At 37.3% G+C, this 18,748-nt stretch overlaps 1 protein-coding gene across 6 annotated transcripts in view; it reads right to left on the bottom strand.

Moving 5' to 3' along the window:
* Positions 1-18,748, bottom strand: part of Naa35 (N-alpha-acetyltransferase 35, NatC auxiliary subunit) — a 75,618-nt gene that overhangs the window by 16,559 nt on the left and 40,311 nt on the right. For all 6 annotated transcript variants that reach the window (XM_010605511.3, XM_033758797.1, XM_033758798.1 and 3 more), the window contains exons 12-15: positions 14,515-14,693; positions 10,570-10,629; positions 6,752-6,858; positions 1,137-1,203 (exon numbers count right to left, since the gene is read on the bottom strand). In XM_010605511.3, the coding sequence (XP_010603813.1) occupies positions 1,137-1,203; positions 6,752-6,858; positions 10,570-10,629; positions 14,515-14,693 (413 nt within the window). The remainder of the gene's footprint in view (positions 1-1,136; positions 1,204-6,751; positions 6,859-10,569; positions 10,630-14,514; positions 14,694-18,748) is intronic.

Here is an 18,748-nt window from a genome sequence, read left to right as displayed (position 1 = left end):
TTTTTTTTTTTTTTTTTTTTTTTTTTTGGTACCGGGGATTGAACTCAGGTCCCTGCGCCTGCAAGGCAGGCGGTGGAACCACTCAGCTAAATCCACGGCCCTAAAAATTAATGTTTAAGGCTGGTGTTTTTGTGCTACTTTAAATATTTCAGAATGCCTAACAACTATTTGGTTTGAGTTATGGCTAGATCTCTAAATCCTGACTATGATTAAGATTTATCTTTACTATTCTCCTATACACACTGTTATAAAATACTGTAATATTTCATTAAACAATAAATGTGATAACAGGATGTTTTGATTCAAGAAGTATAAATAATGGGCCAGGGACTTGGCTCAATGATTCCCCTGCCTGCCTCACAAGCGAAAGGGCCAGAGTTCAATCCCCAGTAACAAAAATAAATAAACAAACAAAAGCAGCAGTATAAATAACATCTTTAGAGTATAATACTATTGTCTATTTTTATACCTTGATAGATATTATCTCATTTGGTCAATAACTACCCTAAAAAGGCATAGAAGAGGTATAGGTCCAGCATCTAATTTTTCAGAAAACTCAATTGAAATGCTCCAAAATCTTACACTTTTTGCATGCTAACATGATACTCAAAAAGTTTGGGATTTCAAGTATTTTGGATTTTGAGTTTTTAGATGAACCCATACATAGTATTATGCAAAAATTATAAAATCTGAAACACTTGGTTCTAGGCCTTTCAGATAAGGGATCCTCAACTTGGATAGCATCTCACTCCGTACTCAGAGTACAGAAATGTAAAGTGGTGACCCAATGTAAAGCCTCAGTGAGAAGAAAACAATTAGGACTGGTGTGGGGTACTCCCTCTAATCCTAGCACTGAGGTCTGAGGCAGGAGAACAGTAATAGCAATGAGCCCAGTCTTGGCTTGAAATAATTACAACTGAAGTTCATTAAAAATTAATAAAGAAAAGAAAAAAAGGAAGAACCAGGTCTTCTGACTCTTCTTCCACATTATACTGAAGTGCTAGGAGACACAACTTTTTCATTTACTCGGTGTGAATGAGAAATAACTGATGAAAAACTGTAAATTAATGATACTGCAAGAACTGCACCCCATAATTTTCAAAGCATCTACCACAACATTCCAAATTAGTTCTTACCCGAACACAGTGAGTAACAAAGGAGTCAATACAGTCCTTAGCCTGGTGATTATTATATAGGCAGCACCTGTAAGACAGGAGCCTCATCATTAAAGTCAAACTGTCTGGCCTGGACAACAGCAACAAGGCTTACTTACTATAGATGCTATCAGAGGAGACGGTGGGAGAAGGAGAAAAACATTAAGTTGAAGAATGACAGCATCAGATGAAGAGATACTTCATACTACTATGCTGTTCACATCCACTGGAGTGGGTGATTAGTTTTACTCCTACAGTTCTACACTTGGGACAATTCGAGTTGGGTCTAGGAAGATCACACAAGCAAGGGAAAATGGAAATCCAAGGCCCCAGTCAGTCTTTCGGGACCTTCCTCCAGTGTCTGATAACCTCATGGTTGGTGCTCTCAGGAATAACTACCACGGAACCACTACAGAGGACCCTTTCGATAATGTACCCCCGTCTCCAGCCATTTGCTTTCCCATTACCCGTACACTCTTCTCAAACTGTATCTTCTGGCCTTACAACTGGTCTCCTTGCAGTGTTCCTCACTTAAGTCAACAGCATTTCTTTCTCCAGTGCTACAGATCAAAGCCATGACCTCATGGACACTACGCAAGTGCTCTACCATTACCTATGGTCACATCCCTTTTTAAAAATGTTTATTTTGAGGCAGGGTCTCTCCAGGTTTTCCAGGCTGGTCTCAAACTTTAGTACATGACCCTTCTGCCTCAGCCTCCCAAATAAGTGGGATTACAGGAACAAACCACTTCTTGACAATCCCTTCATGAGAGTTCCTAAAGAACTGCTTCTTAGCCCTAAGGGAGCGGTAGAGACTAGGTACAGTAGACAGGAAGCATGTGGTTGTTATTCTTTGATGTATCTGTGGAGATCACAGGATTTTTTAAAAAGCTGAAGAGACTTCCCCCTGATGCCTCAACAGGAGCTGATATTTGCTACTCAGAAGCACTTCCCAGAAGCTAGCAAGCTGGCAAGAGCTGCAAAGATAAACAGAGCTGCAATCATGCAATGGAAAATGAAGAGTACACCCCGCAAGCCAGAAGGAAGAAACAGCAGAAACCCTCCAACAAGGGGTTGGTGACATAAAAATGCTGGAAGAGTATTCGTATCTTTAACATCAAAGTACAAAATTATATAAGACTAAAATATACCACATTACTAAAAAGCCTTTCTAAATCTAAAAATAATTATTTTCAAACTTTAAACACTCAATAGATGAATGATGTTCGCTTTAAGCTTCAAGAAAAAGAATACCCTCACAACACAGAGATAAATGTTATGAGGCCCATAAGGGATCTAGAAGACCAAGAATACCAAATGTTCTAAAAAAGAGGAAAAAACCAAAACACATGAAGGTGAGGCAATCGTGGAATTAGTACTAAATGATATGAAGTGAAGAGCTGACACCTTATAGAGCCCCAAACTGGTCACGCACTTAACCACACAATAAATATTAAGCAGCAGACTTCCTGTGCAAGGCTCATCATAACTGGGTAAAATCAGAAGCAAGCAACAAAAACTTATCTAATATCTTTACCTGAAACTTAGGTATTTTAAAAAATGACCATTGAATTGGAAGGAAGAAAGGAAGGTAGGTAGATAGGTAGGTAGGCAGAGTTATAATAAACTTAGAAAGCAATATAAAGATCCCTTCCAACTGAAGTCTAAACATAAGGCTAAACTATTAAAATGAACATCCTTCAATATCTCAGTATTTTAAAAACTGTTTTAAAGAAAGATGTAAAAAGTAACAATAACAATAACCCTTACTCCAAAAAGTAAAATTCAAAGACTTTGATTTATGATCAAGCTTGCTACAGACACCAAATGTTGCTGTTCAGCTGTTTTAGAGTCTAGAAAGAAAATAAAACGAAATAACTGATGTAAATACTGGAAAATAAAAGTATCTCTTTGAGAAAGAGATTCCAATAATCGTAACAGCAATAACAGCAGTAAGAAAACACAAAAAAGGGCCAGAGATGTAGCTCAGTGGTGCCACACCTGCCTGGCAAGCACAAGGTCCTGAGGTGGATCCCCAGTAAGGGGGGCACTAAAGAAAAATTTCTAAAAACTACCCAGGAACACATTTACCAGGGAATATACACAATCTGTATGAACAAATGAAAGACAAACTAGCAGTTTGTCCTTTCATTACAGAATTTAACAGCATAAAAAATGAGAAGTCTTAAAATTATTATTTACTTCTAATGAGAACTTTAGCTTTTAAAAATATGCATAAAACTATCTTAACATTAATATAAAAGAGTAAGTAGCAAAATGGTACGGAAGACTGTGTCTCAATAAAACTTAGTAAGTCATACAATGTTTAAAATAGCATTGGAACTGAGGTAAATCCCCAAACAAGAAATTTTTAAGTAAAATAAAGGTATCATTTTAATCCAGTGGGAAAATGGTTTCTATTTCACATAAAGAACCATCTAGCATGAAATAAATTCAATTTCATTTACAAAAAAGAAAAAAAAAAAAAAGAAGGATTAAACTTTAGTGAAACCACAAAAATTTTTGTCAGATTTTAGTGGCAAAAGAGATAACCTATGGGAGGCTGGGGATTTAGCTCAGTGGTGCCGCCACCTGCTTTGCAAGGGCAAGGTCTCGAGTTCAATCCCTGGTAACAAAAAAACAAACAAAAAAAGATAACCTACAGGTAGGAAAGAATTATTTGCCTCAACAACAAAGAGACAAAAAATATCATATTAGAAAGAAAAACTTTAAACTGGGTATGGTACACTCATCTGTGATCCCAACACTCCAGGAAGCTGAAACAGGATGATAACAAGTTCAAGCTCAGGATGGCAATTTATCAAGTTCCTGCCTCAAAATAAGTAAAGGGAAATAAAAAGAGCTGGGGATGAATTCAGGCTAGGTGAAGGCCCTGAGTTCAATCCTTGGCACTGTAAAATAAGGTTTTGACTGCAGCAAAACACAGACTAAGGGAAAAATGCATCTGCAGTGTCTAAACAGGTTAACTAACACAAAGAATTAACTTTCTGTAACATACATGGATCTCTTACAAACTGGCAGAAAAAATAAATGGTTTAATAAAAAACAATGGGCAGGCCAGACATGGTGGCACTTGTTTATAACCTCGGCACTCAGGATTGCAAGTTCAAGCCCAGCCTGAACAATTTAGTAAGACTTTGCCTCAAAATAAAAAGGACCAGGATGTAGCTCAGTGTGAAAGCCCTGGGCTCCATCTCCAGTACTGCCCCCAAAAAGGAAAACTAACTCAATGGTCAAAAGATATAAATAAGCAACTCACAGAAAAACAATTACAAGTGTCCAATAAATAACTGTATTTAAGTGTTCAAATTAAAATGAGTTATCACTGCCCTCAAAACATGGGAAAAATTAAAAGAATGGGTGATGGCTATGCTGGACACAGATGCATGTAAAATGTACTACTCTTACACACTACTTGTAGACACAAACTGTTACGTTCATTTTAGAATTCAATCTAATATTATCAGTTAAAAGTACACAGGCCCCTTTTCCAGTAATCCCACTCTTTAAAATATATTTGAGGGCCGTGGATTTAGCTCAGTGGTTCCGGCGCCTGTCTTGGAAGCGTTAAGGTCCCGAGTTCAATCCCCAGTACACCCAAAAAAATACATTTGTGTTATGAAATATTTGGCAGCCATTCGAAAAGTTATATCTCTAAAGGGTAATTCAGGACATAAAGCCTGTTATGTGTCTTTTAAGTAAAAAAGATAAAATTTTAATAAGTTTTTCGTTTGTTTTGTTTTAATACCAGGTGTGGTGGCACAAGTCTGTAATCCCAACACTCTGGGAATCTAAGGAGGATCCCAAGTTCAAAGCCCAGTGCAATTCAATGAGAGCATCTCAAAAACAGAAAGTAAAGGACTGAGGATGCAGCTCAGTGCAAAGACAGTGAACTTTCAAGCAGGACTATAGCATTTGTATAATCGGCTCGAACTAGGCACGGTGGTACACACCTGTAATCTGAGCACTGGGGAGGCTGAGGCAAGAGAGCTGCTGTGAGTTTAAGGCCAGCATGAACTACATAGTGGACCCTATCTCAAAAAAACAAAACAAGAAAAATGGCCTTTTTATAGTTACTAGTTACTCCCTTCTCTTTCCTACTTTCTATTAATCTGATCTCTGAACCTTTCTCATCTGTCCTCTTCTTTACATTCCCAGAATTTAATCCTTCACCATTTCTCACCTATATAAACAAATCAACCTACTTAATTTGCACTGTCACCCCTTCCCACTACCTGTTTCTTTCAATTAAAAAACAATCATGCCAACCCCCTAACACCGTAAGGAGTTCTCACGGACAACCAAATAAACACCAAACCACACTAGAGCATTCCAGATTCACCGGTCTCGCCCTAAACTGACCGCCCACCCCAACCCCGGATTCATTCACTCAAGAATTAGTCACTGTGCTTTCTGCTGCGGCATCCACCATGCGTGAGTCAGAGCACTCAGCTACTGTGATACAACAGCCAAAAGTAACCACCGAGGTTCATGAGCTTACACTCTAACCGGCGAGGGCTGGGGATTTAGCTCAGCGGTTTGGGTGCCTGCCTCGTAAGTGCAAGGTCCCAAGTTCGATCCCCGGTACTTCCCCCCACTTAAAAAAAAAAGTAAATATATTCTAATTGGATGAATGGGAAAAGAGGGAGAAGGAAAAAAAAATTACACACTATGTAAAACAAAGAAAAAAGAAAGGGAAAGTGAAAATAGCACTTTTCAAATAGGGTGGCCAGGGTAGTTCTCCGAAGCAACACTAAACACACACTACACTGGTGCTCTACCACCCAAGCTATATTCTCAGTTATTTAGGGACACTGGAAGGTGGTGGGGGTATCAGACATGGGATTTCTGGGGAAAACGCTCCCTGGCTTCCACCCTATGTAAAGACTCAGGGCAAGAGAGCAGGCCTGTTACATGCCCAGAACGGTACAGAGGACAGTGTGCCTGCTGCAAAGAAGAGGGGGAGAGCAGTCAGGGAGGAGGGCAGAGGGGCGGGGCGGGGACTACTGTGGATGAAATGGGGCTGTAAGCACCACTGCGACAGACTGTGCATGCCATCCTTCTCAGACTCTTATGACAACATGATTTTAGGGCAGTGACTCTACCAAATCAATGATTTGGGGCCAGCTCAGCGGGGATGCTCCTGCTTGGCAAGTGCAAGATCTTGAGTTCAATCCCCAGTACAAAAAAAAAAAAAAAAAAAAAAAAAAAAACCAACAAACCCCAAAAAAAAAAAAAAAAAAAAAAAAAAAAATCAATTATTTGCATTGTAAATTTTTATCTAGACTCAGAGAGAAAAGGTCTTATTCTTTATAATTACTCCCAAACTGCCCAACACAATGCTCTGCAAAGATCCAAAACAAATTACTGAATTCTGAATAACCTAGAATCAACATCATAAAAACCTTAATTGTAATCTAAACAATATGTGGCAGAGATGGATTAACATGACTGTTACTTTTAATATTGAGAATTTACTTCATCCTAAACAACTTTTACACTTTGGCTGTACAGAAGTGAGTGCAGAAGTCGGGCTTTCACAAGAACCACCCACACTAAAGAGTCTTCGTACTTACTTAGGGGAGAGCACCGGAGGGCTGACAAAGGACCGGAGGGCATCTTTGACCATATCTTGCATGAGATGAGTTCCAAAGACCTTTTTATTATCCACCAGGAAAGTGGTCTTAAAGCAAATGTTACATATAATATTGGTTATGTATATATTAGTAATACTGCCAGTAATGTCATTACTGAGGCATAATCATACCAGAGTACCTGTAAATACTACAGAATACAAAATTAAAACACAAAAACTGGTGGAAAATTTTTATAAATTAATCCACATGGTATTAATCCTTACTTAAGGTGAACTGCAATATAAGGAAATAAAAAATAGGCAGAAATAAAACTCCCAAGTTAAGAGGAGATGCAAAACTGAAGTCAATGAATGCATTAAATATGTCAAATGTGTTAACATGTAAACAAAGCTTTCATAAATTATGAAATATCAAATGGTGGTATATAGCTACTTCATAATAGTTTTGTTTTGTGTGAAGTTTTGGGGATCAAACCCTCGGGCCTTCTGCATGCTAGCACTGCTTTGTAATATAACTTTCTGCAAATCGAAAAAAATATATTTCAAAGTTTGTATTTAATGATAATTTGCATTTAATTTCCTCCCCTTAACAACTGCAGAGTATTTCAGTATTAATATACAGACTTCACTTGATCTCCTAATGCTGTTTCTATGTTTACATATAGTGAAATACATGGTTTCTGTTGTACAGTTCTTAGACTATCACAAATGAATTGTTTCCCTAGCACATCAAGACAGAACTGTATCATGACCCAAACATCCCTTCTTGGAAGGCTTGTGAAGTCAACACTTTGCCCCATCCAAAATCTCAGGAAACCACTGATGACTTCACCAACTCTATCATTTTGCCTTTTCCAAAATGTCTTTAAGACGAAACCACAGTTTCTGAACTTGGTTTCTCTGACCTTTTATAATGCCACTGAGACTGACCAGCGCTGTTGAGCATATCAATACTGTACTGCACTGCTTGCCATTTGAGCAGTATTCCACTCCCTATACCGTAATCACTCAGTACCTTGAGAACATCTGAGTTGTTTCGTATTTGGTGACTGTGAATAAACAGTTCTAAACATCTGTGCAAAGGTTCTGGACAATGTGAGATCTCTTTCTCTTAGGTAAACAACTAAGAGTGTGAGCTGCATGTTTAATTTTATAAGAATCTGTCAAATTGTTTTTCAAAGTGGCAAAACCACATTCACACATCAGACAGGTTTTTTTAAAAAAAAGATATTTAAAAAGCTGAATATTTGTGCTTGAATTTTTATTTCACTAATAGCACACTGAGTATCTTTCCATACTTAATTTCAAATCTTTTGCCCATTTTAAAAATTAAGATTTTAGAGCCGGGGATTTAGCTGAGTGGTGCCCATGCCTCCTGCCTCACAGGCACTACCGTCCTGAGTTTGATCCCCAGTACCAAAGAACAAAAACAAAAAAGTTTCTTAAAAAATTCTTTGTGTTTTAGATGCAATACTTTGTCAGACAATTTGTAAATATTTTCTCCTACTCTGTGTAGCATCTTTTCCTTAACAGTGCTTTTCACAAAGAGAAGTTTTTATCATTTTATCATTTCCTTATATGGATTAAACATCTGGCATCATATAAAAGAACTCTGGCCTATGCAAGTTTACAAGTAATTCTTCTTTAAAGTGTCATGTCTGTGCTTTACAGCTGGGTGTGGTGGCACATCCCTGTAATCCAGGCGCTCAGGCTGAAGGAGAGCTGCTGCAAGCTAGAGGCCGGGCTGAGCTACACAGTGAGCTCAAGGCCAGCCTGAGCTTCATGGTAAGACCGTGCCTCAAAAGCACACACCAGGGCCAGGGGTTTAGCTCAGTGGCACCGCACCTGCCTCATAAGCACAAGGTTCTGAGTTCAATCCCGGCACCAAAACAACCACCCAAAACACACACACACGCACACACACAGTTTTGTGGTTTTACATTTTATAAACTTACGACACATTCTGAATCATTTTTTCATGTTCCTGTCCAAACTGTTCCTGCACTATTTGTTGAGAAGACTATCATTTCTCTTCTGAAGTACTCTTCTACCTTCGTAAAAAATTAACCATATTTTTGATCAAATACTTGACCACATTATTCAATAAGATGCTATATAAGTCTGTTTTTTAAAAAGATGTTCTCCTTGGTTCCAATGAACTGTGTCTGTCACTTTGCCAATATCAAATGTGTGACCGCAGTCTCAGTTCCTCCACATCATTTTAAAAATTGATTTTGCTAGTCTAGTTCTTTGCCTTTCCAAATAATTTTAGAATTCTTGACAGCTACAAAAAAACTTGTAATTTTGACTGAGACTGTTTTGAATTTACAGATCAATTTTGGGAAAATTAACATCTTAAAATTTTTAATCCGGGGCCGGGGTTCTGGCTTAGTGGTGCTGCCACCTGCGTCGCAAGTGCTAAAGGCCTGCGTTCAATCCCGGGTACCAAAAAAAAAAATTCAATCCTTGTAATCCATGGGTAACATTCCTCTCTATCTAAGAAGAGTCGACTTCTTCCACCAGTAACATTACAGCTTTGCAGCACATGGGCCCTACCTACAACTGGTTACATTCTAAGTATTTTGGTTTTATAATGTAAACACTGATCTCCCATTACTGTTTGCTCCTAGTATGTAGAAATGCAACTGTTTCTGAACACTGCCCTCATCGTATGATCTCGTTAAACTTACCCATCAGTTCTAGGAACCATTTTGTAGATTCCCTGGCATTACCTAGAAAAGTGTGTTAATTACAAATAGATGCTACCCCTTCACTCGGTCCCGCCTCACTGCACTGGCTAAGATTGCTAGTGTAGAACCAGAGTACAATGATGGCAGTGGCGGGATGACAGTGGGCTCCTGTTCTTCACACTTCTACTTTCTGGAAGGGACTGTGTAGAGCTGGCCTGGAAATTTTATCGTCAGAAGGGTTTGAACTGTGAATTCAATGTATTTCATGGCTATAGGATTATTCAAATTATTTCTTTTTGAGTTTTGGTAGTTTGTCTTCTTGATATTAATCATTTGTATATTTTCTTCTTATTCTGTCCAGTTAGTTTCATCAACCTTACCGACACTTTCTAACAACCAGATTTAAGTTGCACTGTTCTTCCCTCTACTAGGTTTTTATATTTTATTGGTTTCTGCACATTACTTTTGTGTTTTCCTTCGCTTTTTGCTCCTTTGTCTCATTTCTTAAAGTGGGAGCTTACATCACAATGTTATATCTTTTCTAATATAAACATTTAAGAATTGCTTTAGTTGTATCCCACAGATTTCAGTATTTTGTTTTCTTCATTTTATTCAGTTCAAAATTTTTTAAATTTCCCTCAGGACTTTTATATTTGATTAGAGATTTAGAAATCTCTTAAGTTTTAAGTATTTGGGGATTTTTTATTGATCACTACTTTAATTTTAAAGTTGTCAGAAAGTTATCTTTTAGGATTTCAACTGTTGTAAAATTACTAGGACTATTAGGCTCCAGCCCCTCCTCCCATCCCACTGGGGATCTGATTTGGGGCCTTGTGATTGCCAGGCAGGTGTGGTACCACTGAGCTACATTTCCAGCCCAATGGGAACTTGATGAATGTCTAACTCTCTGTGACTTAAAAATGTAACAGTAACTGCAGAACAGCCTTTAAAAGCATCTTTTAGCTCAGTGGCACCGTGCAAGTTCAAGTTTCAACCCCTGGTACCTGCCCCCAAAAGCATCTATCTTTTGTTTATCAGTAAATAACAGTTATCAATACACATATAATTTAATAATTAAAGCAGTACTTTGATACTAAGTAGAACTTACTTGTAACAGTGATCTTGAAAGAACACACGGTGACTGTTCACTAAATTCACAGAAAAAATCCTAACATACATAGAGAGAAAGCAATGTCATTAATAGATTAAGTAGCAAAAAAATTTACATCTAGTATAATTTTTGTAAATGATAGACTACTAGAGTTAAAACATTGGTAAAGTTAAAAGTTATTTCTGTAGAAATTGTATAATTATAACAAGATGAAAATAGATAACTTTAGAGCCTAAAAAAATTTTTTTTGAGACAGGGTCTCTCTATGTAGTTCAGGCTGCCTTGAACTCACTATGTAGCCCAGGCTGGACTCGAACTTGTGATGATCCTCCTGTCTCAGCCTCCCGAGTGCTGGGATTACAGGCATGTGCCACCATGCCCAGCCTAAAAATATTTTTAAAGAACTAATCAATAACAGAACTGTATGGATAGCAATATTAAATCTGTACACCATGAAAACATCAATAATAATTTACTAACTACTGGCAGAACTTTAGTTCCTACTTCAAAGAAATAAGTATTGAGTAACAAGTCAAGTGGATTCATATTACTGACTATTGTGGACTTTGGGGAAAGACGAAGGCATATAGGGCTTAAAATACACAGGAGAAAAAAAGACAATATACACCAAAATATTAAGACCTGTACGTTGTGGGACAGCAGTTATTTACCGCCTTACTTCTCTGCATTTGAGTTAAACATGTATGTATTTTAATATGTGGATTTGGAATTGCCAAGGATGGATATCCATGCTTAAGAACACCTATGCTACCGCTGTAGGCTGGGAGAGAACGGAAGACAGAGGACTTGCAACCTCTTCTGTTAAGTGCACTGCTGTGGTGGCTGTCCCTGAGACAAAGGCAGCATGGTCCCCGAGCCCCAAGCACAGCACTTACCAGGAACTCCGAGCCGCATCCCCCATGAGCCTCCCTGCCATCACAAGACTACTGCTGCACTGGGGGCAATGCCTCCTCACATGGGGAGGGCTGGACGAGCAGAGCACAGAACGAGGGGAAGGAGGGGAGACGCTTATCTAGGTCACAACTATTTCAGAAAGGTTTCCTTTTTCTCCAGGAAGTGCTATATCCACTGGGATGCATCTCATGACTCCTGACCTTCCTTCTATATCAAGCACCATTGTTATAATTTGGGTTTTCGTTTCTTTCTTTGAGACAAGGTCTCACTAGGTGGCCTTACACTCACCATCCTCCTGCCTCAGCCTTCCTAGTACTGGGACTGCAGGGCATGCCACCACACCTGGCATCTTTCCCTTTATAAAGGAGAAACAAGCCCATACCCCTCTACTATACTTGTTTGTCTGTTTGTTATACTAGTCATTAAACTCAAGATCTCACGTCTTTAATCCAGCTATTCGGGAGGCAGAGTCAGGAGGACTGTCATTTCGAGGTCAACCTGGCAAACTCAGTGAAACCTCGTCTCAAAGTAAAAAAAAATAAAAAGGGCTTTCAATGCAGCTCAGAAACAGAGGACTTGTGGCATGGTGTGAGATCCTGGGGAGACTGTGAATCTTAGATAATTATCATTATAGATTCCTACACATGGATTTAGTTGTAAATTATGACATATTTAATATAAACAAAATTCCAAATTTTGATAGCTACAAAAATTTGTATACATAATACTTCCTCCAATCAGGGGTATACTCAAATAGCAGTAACTGAACATAATTTAATAAAGGATTATCAATAACGTTTCTGTAGACTGCGCTAAGACAGCAGTTCACACCCTCTTTGATCTGCCCTGCAATGCTTGATAATGCATAAAACAAAAAGCCTTTTCCTTTTTCTCAAAACTCTGATGAACACATATTAAGAACAGTAATGACAAATCCATGGTATGAGAGTAAAAGGCCTCACCTTCAGCTTAGCCTTCAGATTTACAAGCCAAAGTACTTACAGATGTGAGAGACAAGCAGAAGCATATCTGAAACACGTGCAAAGGCTGCCATGACCCTCTCCCCACTTCTCAATCCTACACCAGCTCAAAACTAGAAAAATGTACACAATCATTCTTTAGTAAGAAATCCTACATCTTGCAGAAGAATGTTCAAAGATCACCAACAATAAGATCACTAACTTATCCTGACTGGAACTACTACGAATTCCTCAGAAGGCTACATGGTCTCCTCAGAGGGCTTCAGGTCCATGACTGGTGTATCACTGCAAAGTATTAAGCCTTCAGGGCTGTCAGTCCTGAGGCTTGTTTCAATTCAGGAAAAAATGCCATTGGTCAACTAAGAATAGAACTAGCAAAAAAACAATATAAACATAAGAATGTTACAGAGTATAACACCATTAAAATGGGCTGCTTGTACTTCGAAATCTTAGAATTAATTTGGTGAACGTAAATATACACCCAGGTAACCATTAGGACCAGGAAAGCAGATACAGAAGAAGGAAAATCTCCATTTTAATTCCTGCTATGGAATTAGAGTCATCTATTTTGGGTACAGATCCTCTGAACTTCAGCTTATCTGTGAAATGGTCTGCAAAATGAACTGGGTTTATGACTATCATCTATAATTTTACTTTAAATTTCTACAATTCCGACAGAATCTGGGCAAACTACTAAAAAGAAAGCAAGTAGAACAGAAGGTACAGAAAGACATTATCACTGAGAGTTTCACTAAGGAATGAGGATTTAAGTTGGGCTTTAATGACAAAAAAATTAATGGAAAAAAGATAAAGGCATTGTAAGAAAGAGCAGAAATAATGGCACAAATCTTTACTATCAACTGTATCCCATAAACTATTATCTAATATAGAATTATAAACTAGATCCGTGGAAGAAGGGAGGTACAGTAAAAACCTTCAACCAAGAAGGAAGGCTCCACAGAAGGCAGGCCACGTGCTATGGATTATATATCTAAGCCGCAAAGTAACAAAAGTCAAACACTTATCTACACAGTTATGCAACATATACTGGTATATTTAAGTACTAAGAAAACAGTACTATCTTACAAATTTTCTACTCTCCTACTAACCTTATATATGCCACTACACCCTTACCAACTGAAGAGCTCCATTCCCAAGTATTTTACTATTCTCAAAATAAACCTTGTTTTTCTATATTTTAACACCTAACATGGATAAACTGAAAGATATAGAAGCTTAAAAATGTACATGCTCTTGGGCCAGGGATGTAGCTCAGTGGTGCACACCTGACAAGCGCAAGGCCAAGTTCAATCCCCAGTACCAGAAAAAAATGCATGCTCCTTCAGTCCTACAACTTCACGCTCTGGGAATTTACCTTAAGAGGGAGGAAGCACAACTATAAAGATTTACATACAAAGGTGTTCATCGTTGTATTGTTTATAACAACGTAACACTGAAAAATGACCTAAGGAATGAAATGTAATATAAAGGAACTCAAAAACCTGTATTACAAGCTCAAAATGGAATACCATGTATTCATTAAAATAACAAAGAAATACATTATTTTCGACATAATAACATGTCTATCATATTGAGATTAGCAATTTTTTAAAAAACAAACTTGTCTGGCCGAGGGATTGAGCTCAGTAGCACAGTATCTGCCTGGCAAGAACAAGGTCCTGAATTCAATCCCTGGTACCAAAACAAACAAACAAAAAACAAACTATCAAATATCATGAGCCTATATTTATATCTAAAAAATAGTTATACATATAAACACACATATGAATGCATACAATACTTATAAAAAAGATTTAAAAGACAGAATTCACGATCCTAATTCCATTTCAAAAACTTGTATGAATGAGTTAAACTCTAACTTTATTTAATCTCTACAATGGATAATACAAACCCCTTATAAAGATTAAATAGAATGTATGTCTTCACATACATTCATGTAACACACATGGTCATGCACACACACACAAGTATAAACGATTCAATTATTAAACCAAAGTTACACTAGAGAACATAAACTTGTACTTACCAGGATACAATGTAAATTTGTTAAATTCACAACCTCACAGACAGTTTTTATTCTATCTATTAATCTTGCAAAATAGTTGACCATTTCTTCCCTTTTGATTATTTTTGCATATCGAGGAAAGGTGGGTGGAAGAAGCCTCTGATTAACAAGGGGCTCAAAACCCATCATAATTGGATGATCTAAAAAAGAGAAAAGATAAGATTTTTCAATCTCCTTCTGAATTTTAAACTGCAAATGCTATTAAATGTAAAGTTAAACGTCAATTTCAAAGGTATCTCAAAACAAAATTCTACGGACACTACCGTTTATAATTAATATATCTACACATATACTTTTCAAAAAGTGAGATAAACAGATGTAATAATTTGAAAACTGTACTCCCTACCTACACGGGTGTAGTTGCAGTCACAGGGGGATTGCTACCTCAAAATGAATTTCAAATAAAGAACGGGATAATACAGGGGAATCTCTCCAACAAGAGGCAAGGCTACATTAAGCCATGAGACTGTGAAGAAAGGTAAAATGGGAACATGTCGGCTTCTCTTCCCCTCAACTTATTGACAAAGCATTCACTTCAAATTTAGCTTCATGATAATCCAGAACAGCAGAGCAGAGCAGCCGCCAATGAGTCCTGAATGAATTGGGAGATGTTATTATAGAAAACTAACACATTTTAAAGAGAATATTTTAAGAAATCTAAGGGTGAGTTTCTTTTTCGCATTCTGTCTGCCAGTGATCTCACATCTCACACCAGTACAAAGCTTCAAACCAATCTGAAACCTACAATGAGGGATCTATAGCCCAGAAGTAAGAAGCAATTAGGAATTTTTGATTCAAAGTTCTCCTCTAAGCATAATGACTCGCAAATACCATGTTCTACTAGGGCTTTTTCCTTTTCTACAACTACCTCCAACTCCAGCAGAAACCCTATCTGTATTCCTACCTGGCAGGCTTGACATAGCTTGAATGCTTTCTCCTGGGCTCTCTCGTAGGACTGTGTATGCACACGCCTACCCTGTCTACGTGGGGTTACATCATTTCCCTCCAACCTCCAACTCTTTGAAAGCAGCAACTGGCCAATGAAAAGCTATTACCATGACAGTGAAACAGTTTGAATTTCTGATTTGTAATACTTCACTTAAAACTAACGTAAAACTAGTAGTGGAAATGTGCTAAGAAGCTTCTTTATCATACCTACATGAGTGATCTGGGGCTTTAATGAAAAATGCAAAGAATTCAGACAATTAAGTAATATATCATCCTTATTCTCCCTGAAAGCACACATCTAAAATTATCATCCAGGAATATTCTTTTATTCTTAATACACAAATGTTTAGGCCTTACAGCACAAGATGGTTAAGATGATTAAGCAGAAAATAGTCATTCACAAAACCTATGCTACCACCGAAAGAATTATTAGTGGGAAATGGACAATAAACAACTTTTGTACTCTTACCTTTTTTTGGGAGGGGGCCAGACTGGGGTTTAAACCCAAAGGCACTCTATATTGAGCTATACCCCAGCCTTTTGTATTTTAGAGTTTCACTGAGTCACTTAGATGGTACCTGTGATTCTCCTGTGAGCCTTCCAGATGGCCAAGATCACAGGAATGAGTCTCCAAACCCAGCTGCACCCCATTTTCAAACAAATCAACAACTACAACAGAAAACTATTAATTTCTGAAACTGATTCAACTGCCTTGCATATTCAGAGCGGGTGTTTAGCAGCATCCCTGACCTTTTCACACTAAATGAGCAGCAACCCCTCTGCTGTGAATCAAAGTTGTATCACTAAGACATTGACAAATGTCCCAGAAAGGTCCTAAGAGGGAAACAAACACTGGTCTAGACAAGTACAGTGAATAATTATAATTGTGTAAATATGCATAGAATAATTAGAGAAAAGACTTCCTAGAAGAACTGAAGACTAAGCAAAGACCTAAAGGATGAGAAGTTAGTAAAGGAAAAAAAATATTAGTAAGGGCAAAGTATTGCACAATCTCTAAGGCCTAGAGGACAGAAAATATGGCTCCTTTACTTTTTCCCTTAGGGAGCTATGATTTTCCAAGTCTTAACTTTCCCAAATTTTGAAAGTAAAAATAGATGCATATAAATAGATTTTGGATAGTTTCTCTGCATAAACTAAGGCGTTAACTGTATGCACCGCTCCATTTTCCACATACATTTAAGATTTCCCCCACATTTTTCTGAACTTTTTTCATCTTAATGGTTAAAGTGGTTCCTAAAAATTAAGGTATTTTTAAGTCTCAGCTATTGTTTTGCATCATGCAAAAGGACACAGTAAGGATTCCTACACAAGGAATCACAAGTTGCTTGAGTAGAAAAGAGGTAAAAACTAAGATATAATAAAAGAGCAAAGCAGTCATTCAGGTTATAGACTACAGTTGAAAAGAAGGACTAAAGTAGCCATGAGTTTGTCTGGTTCCAAGGCAAAAGAAATTGAAAAGTAAAAAGTTTATTATACCCAATCTCCTCCCACAAAAACCTGCTTTAAAATACTTTCTTACCATATTTCATACTGCTGCCACATCATCTCAGACCCTTATTTTAATTAACTACAATAGGCTCTGATATAGCCTTATGAAAAGTCCTTTATGAAATGAGCTCAGAAAGGAACACAATTCATATTACCTAGGGTGTGCTCAATAAATTTTTTGAACTGAATACAAATCAGACAAGGCAGCTTCTAGGTTCCTTCCCATGTTTTACAAGTTCATGAGTGTATAAAGGTTGCCTTCATTCTCCTACTGAAATTCTTATCTAAGCCACTATGGTGGCACGTGCCTGCATCCTCAGCTACAAAGGAGGCAGAGGTGAAAGGACAGACTCCCAGATCAGCCTGGAAAATATACTGAGATGCCCCTTAGAGACAAGAAGAAAAACCTCTTATCTGCAATGCTTAAATCCACTCAGTGCAGGAAAACCAAATGAGATTCTTTTCTCCTCACCTTAAGATTAAGTCTAATCATTATTTTCAGAACATTTTGAGACCAACTTAAAGTATTTCAGTTACTAAAATTCCAAGACATCACTGGTCTTTATTTCTATTAACAGGAAAGTATCATAAATAGCACAATGTCATTGGAAAACAGTTTTATAGAAACAGTGTGCTTCGGTTTTAAACATTAGTGATATGGAACTGTATTCATCAAGACAGACAGAGACACTATGTATATTTCATATGATGATGACTTTTAGAGCTCTCCCAAGTTACTGAGGCAAGTTACAGTTAGATTTATTAAAATAAGATGTGGAAACCTCGGTTGGAAAGAATTATGCAAAGTAACACAAATACTACTGTGGTTTGGTTATATATAGTTGCACTTCTTAAATGAGACACCTAAAAGAGTCCAATTTATAAAGACAGAAAATATAGACTATATTGTATTTGTTACCTATTTCCCACTGATACTTGTTCCTTTCCACTGTAACATAGGTTTTAATGAGTGGCTATTCTCCATTTAATCTGCTTTTGGTACAAGGCCTTTTATGAAGTTAAAACATTATAGTAAATACAGTAAGACAGATACAAAAGGAAAAATATTTACTACTCTACTTCTATGAGATACCTATAAGAGACAGGAAGTAGAATAGTAGTTAGCAGGCCCTATGGAGCAGTTATTTAAAGGATAAACAGTTCTGTACATAGATGTTTGGTGGATACATGCAACATAAACAGTTAAATCTTAGAAACATGCTTAGTACCACTAAGCTGTATGGTTAAAACAGTAAATTCTGTTAGGTATTGCATGGTTCATGAACTTAATTCTTTCCACTATGTACTTTGCTAGCAATTCAGTTGCAACTAGAGTTGTGGAACAAACTCGGGGACTAGCATCATGGAAAAAATTACATTTATGAACCAAGACATCAACATATTTTGCCACAATAAAAAAAAGTCACAAAAATATATTAAATAGCTGCTAAGTTCTAGGCATGGCCTCAATGAATTTTACTGTAATCACTGGCCAGAATAATCTATTGTTACTATGCAAACTAATATATTTTGAAGAATACAAGTACATGCAAATGATAAAAAGTGTCAAACAATGAAACACACACAATGAAAAGTGAATCTCATGTTCACTTGCTTGATCCCTTTCATCACTTAAGAACTAACCACTATTCTAAGTTTCTCCCAGGCGCAGGTGATTTTATATATATATAAATATATATGTGTGTTTCTGTATATGTAAATATATATATATATATAT

Source organism: Fukomys damarensis, unplaced genomic scaffold (genome assembly GCF_012274545.1).
Source record: "Fukomys damarensis isolate Sample0158 unplaced genomic scaffold, DMR_v1.0_HiC HiC_scaffold_4, whole genome shotgun sequence".
Taxonomy (NCBI): Eukaryota; Metazoa; Chordata; class Mammalia; order Rodentia; family Bathyergidae; genus Fukomys; species Fukomys damarensis.
Note: the sequence above shows the minus strand (reverse complement) of the source record. Positions and strands in the feature narration are given on the sequence as shown.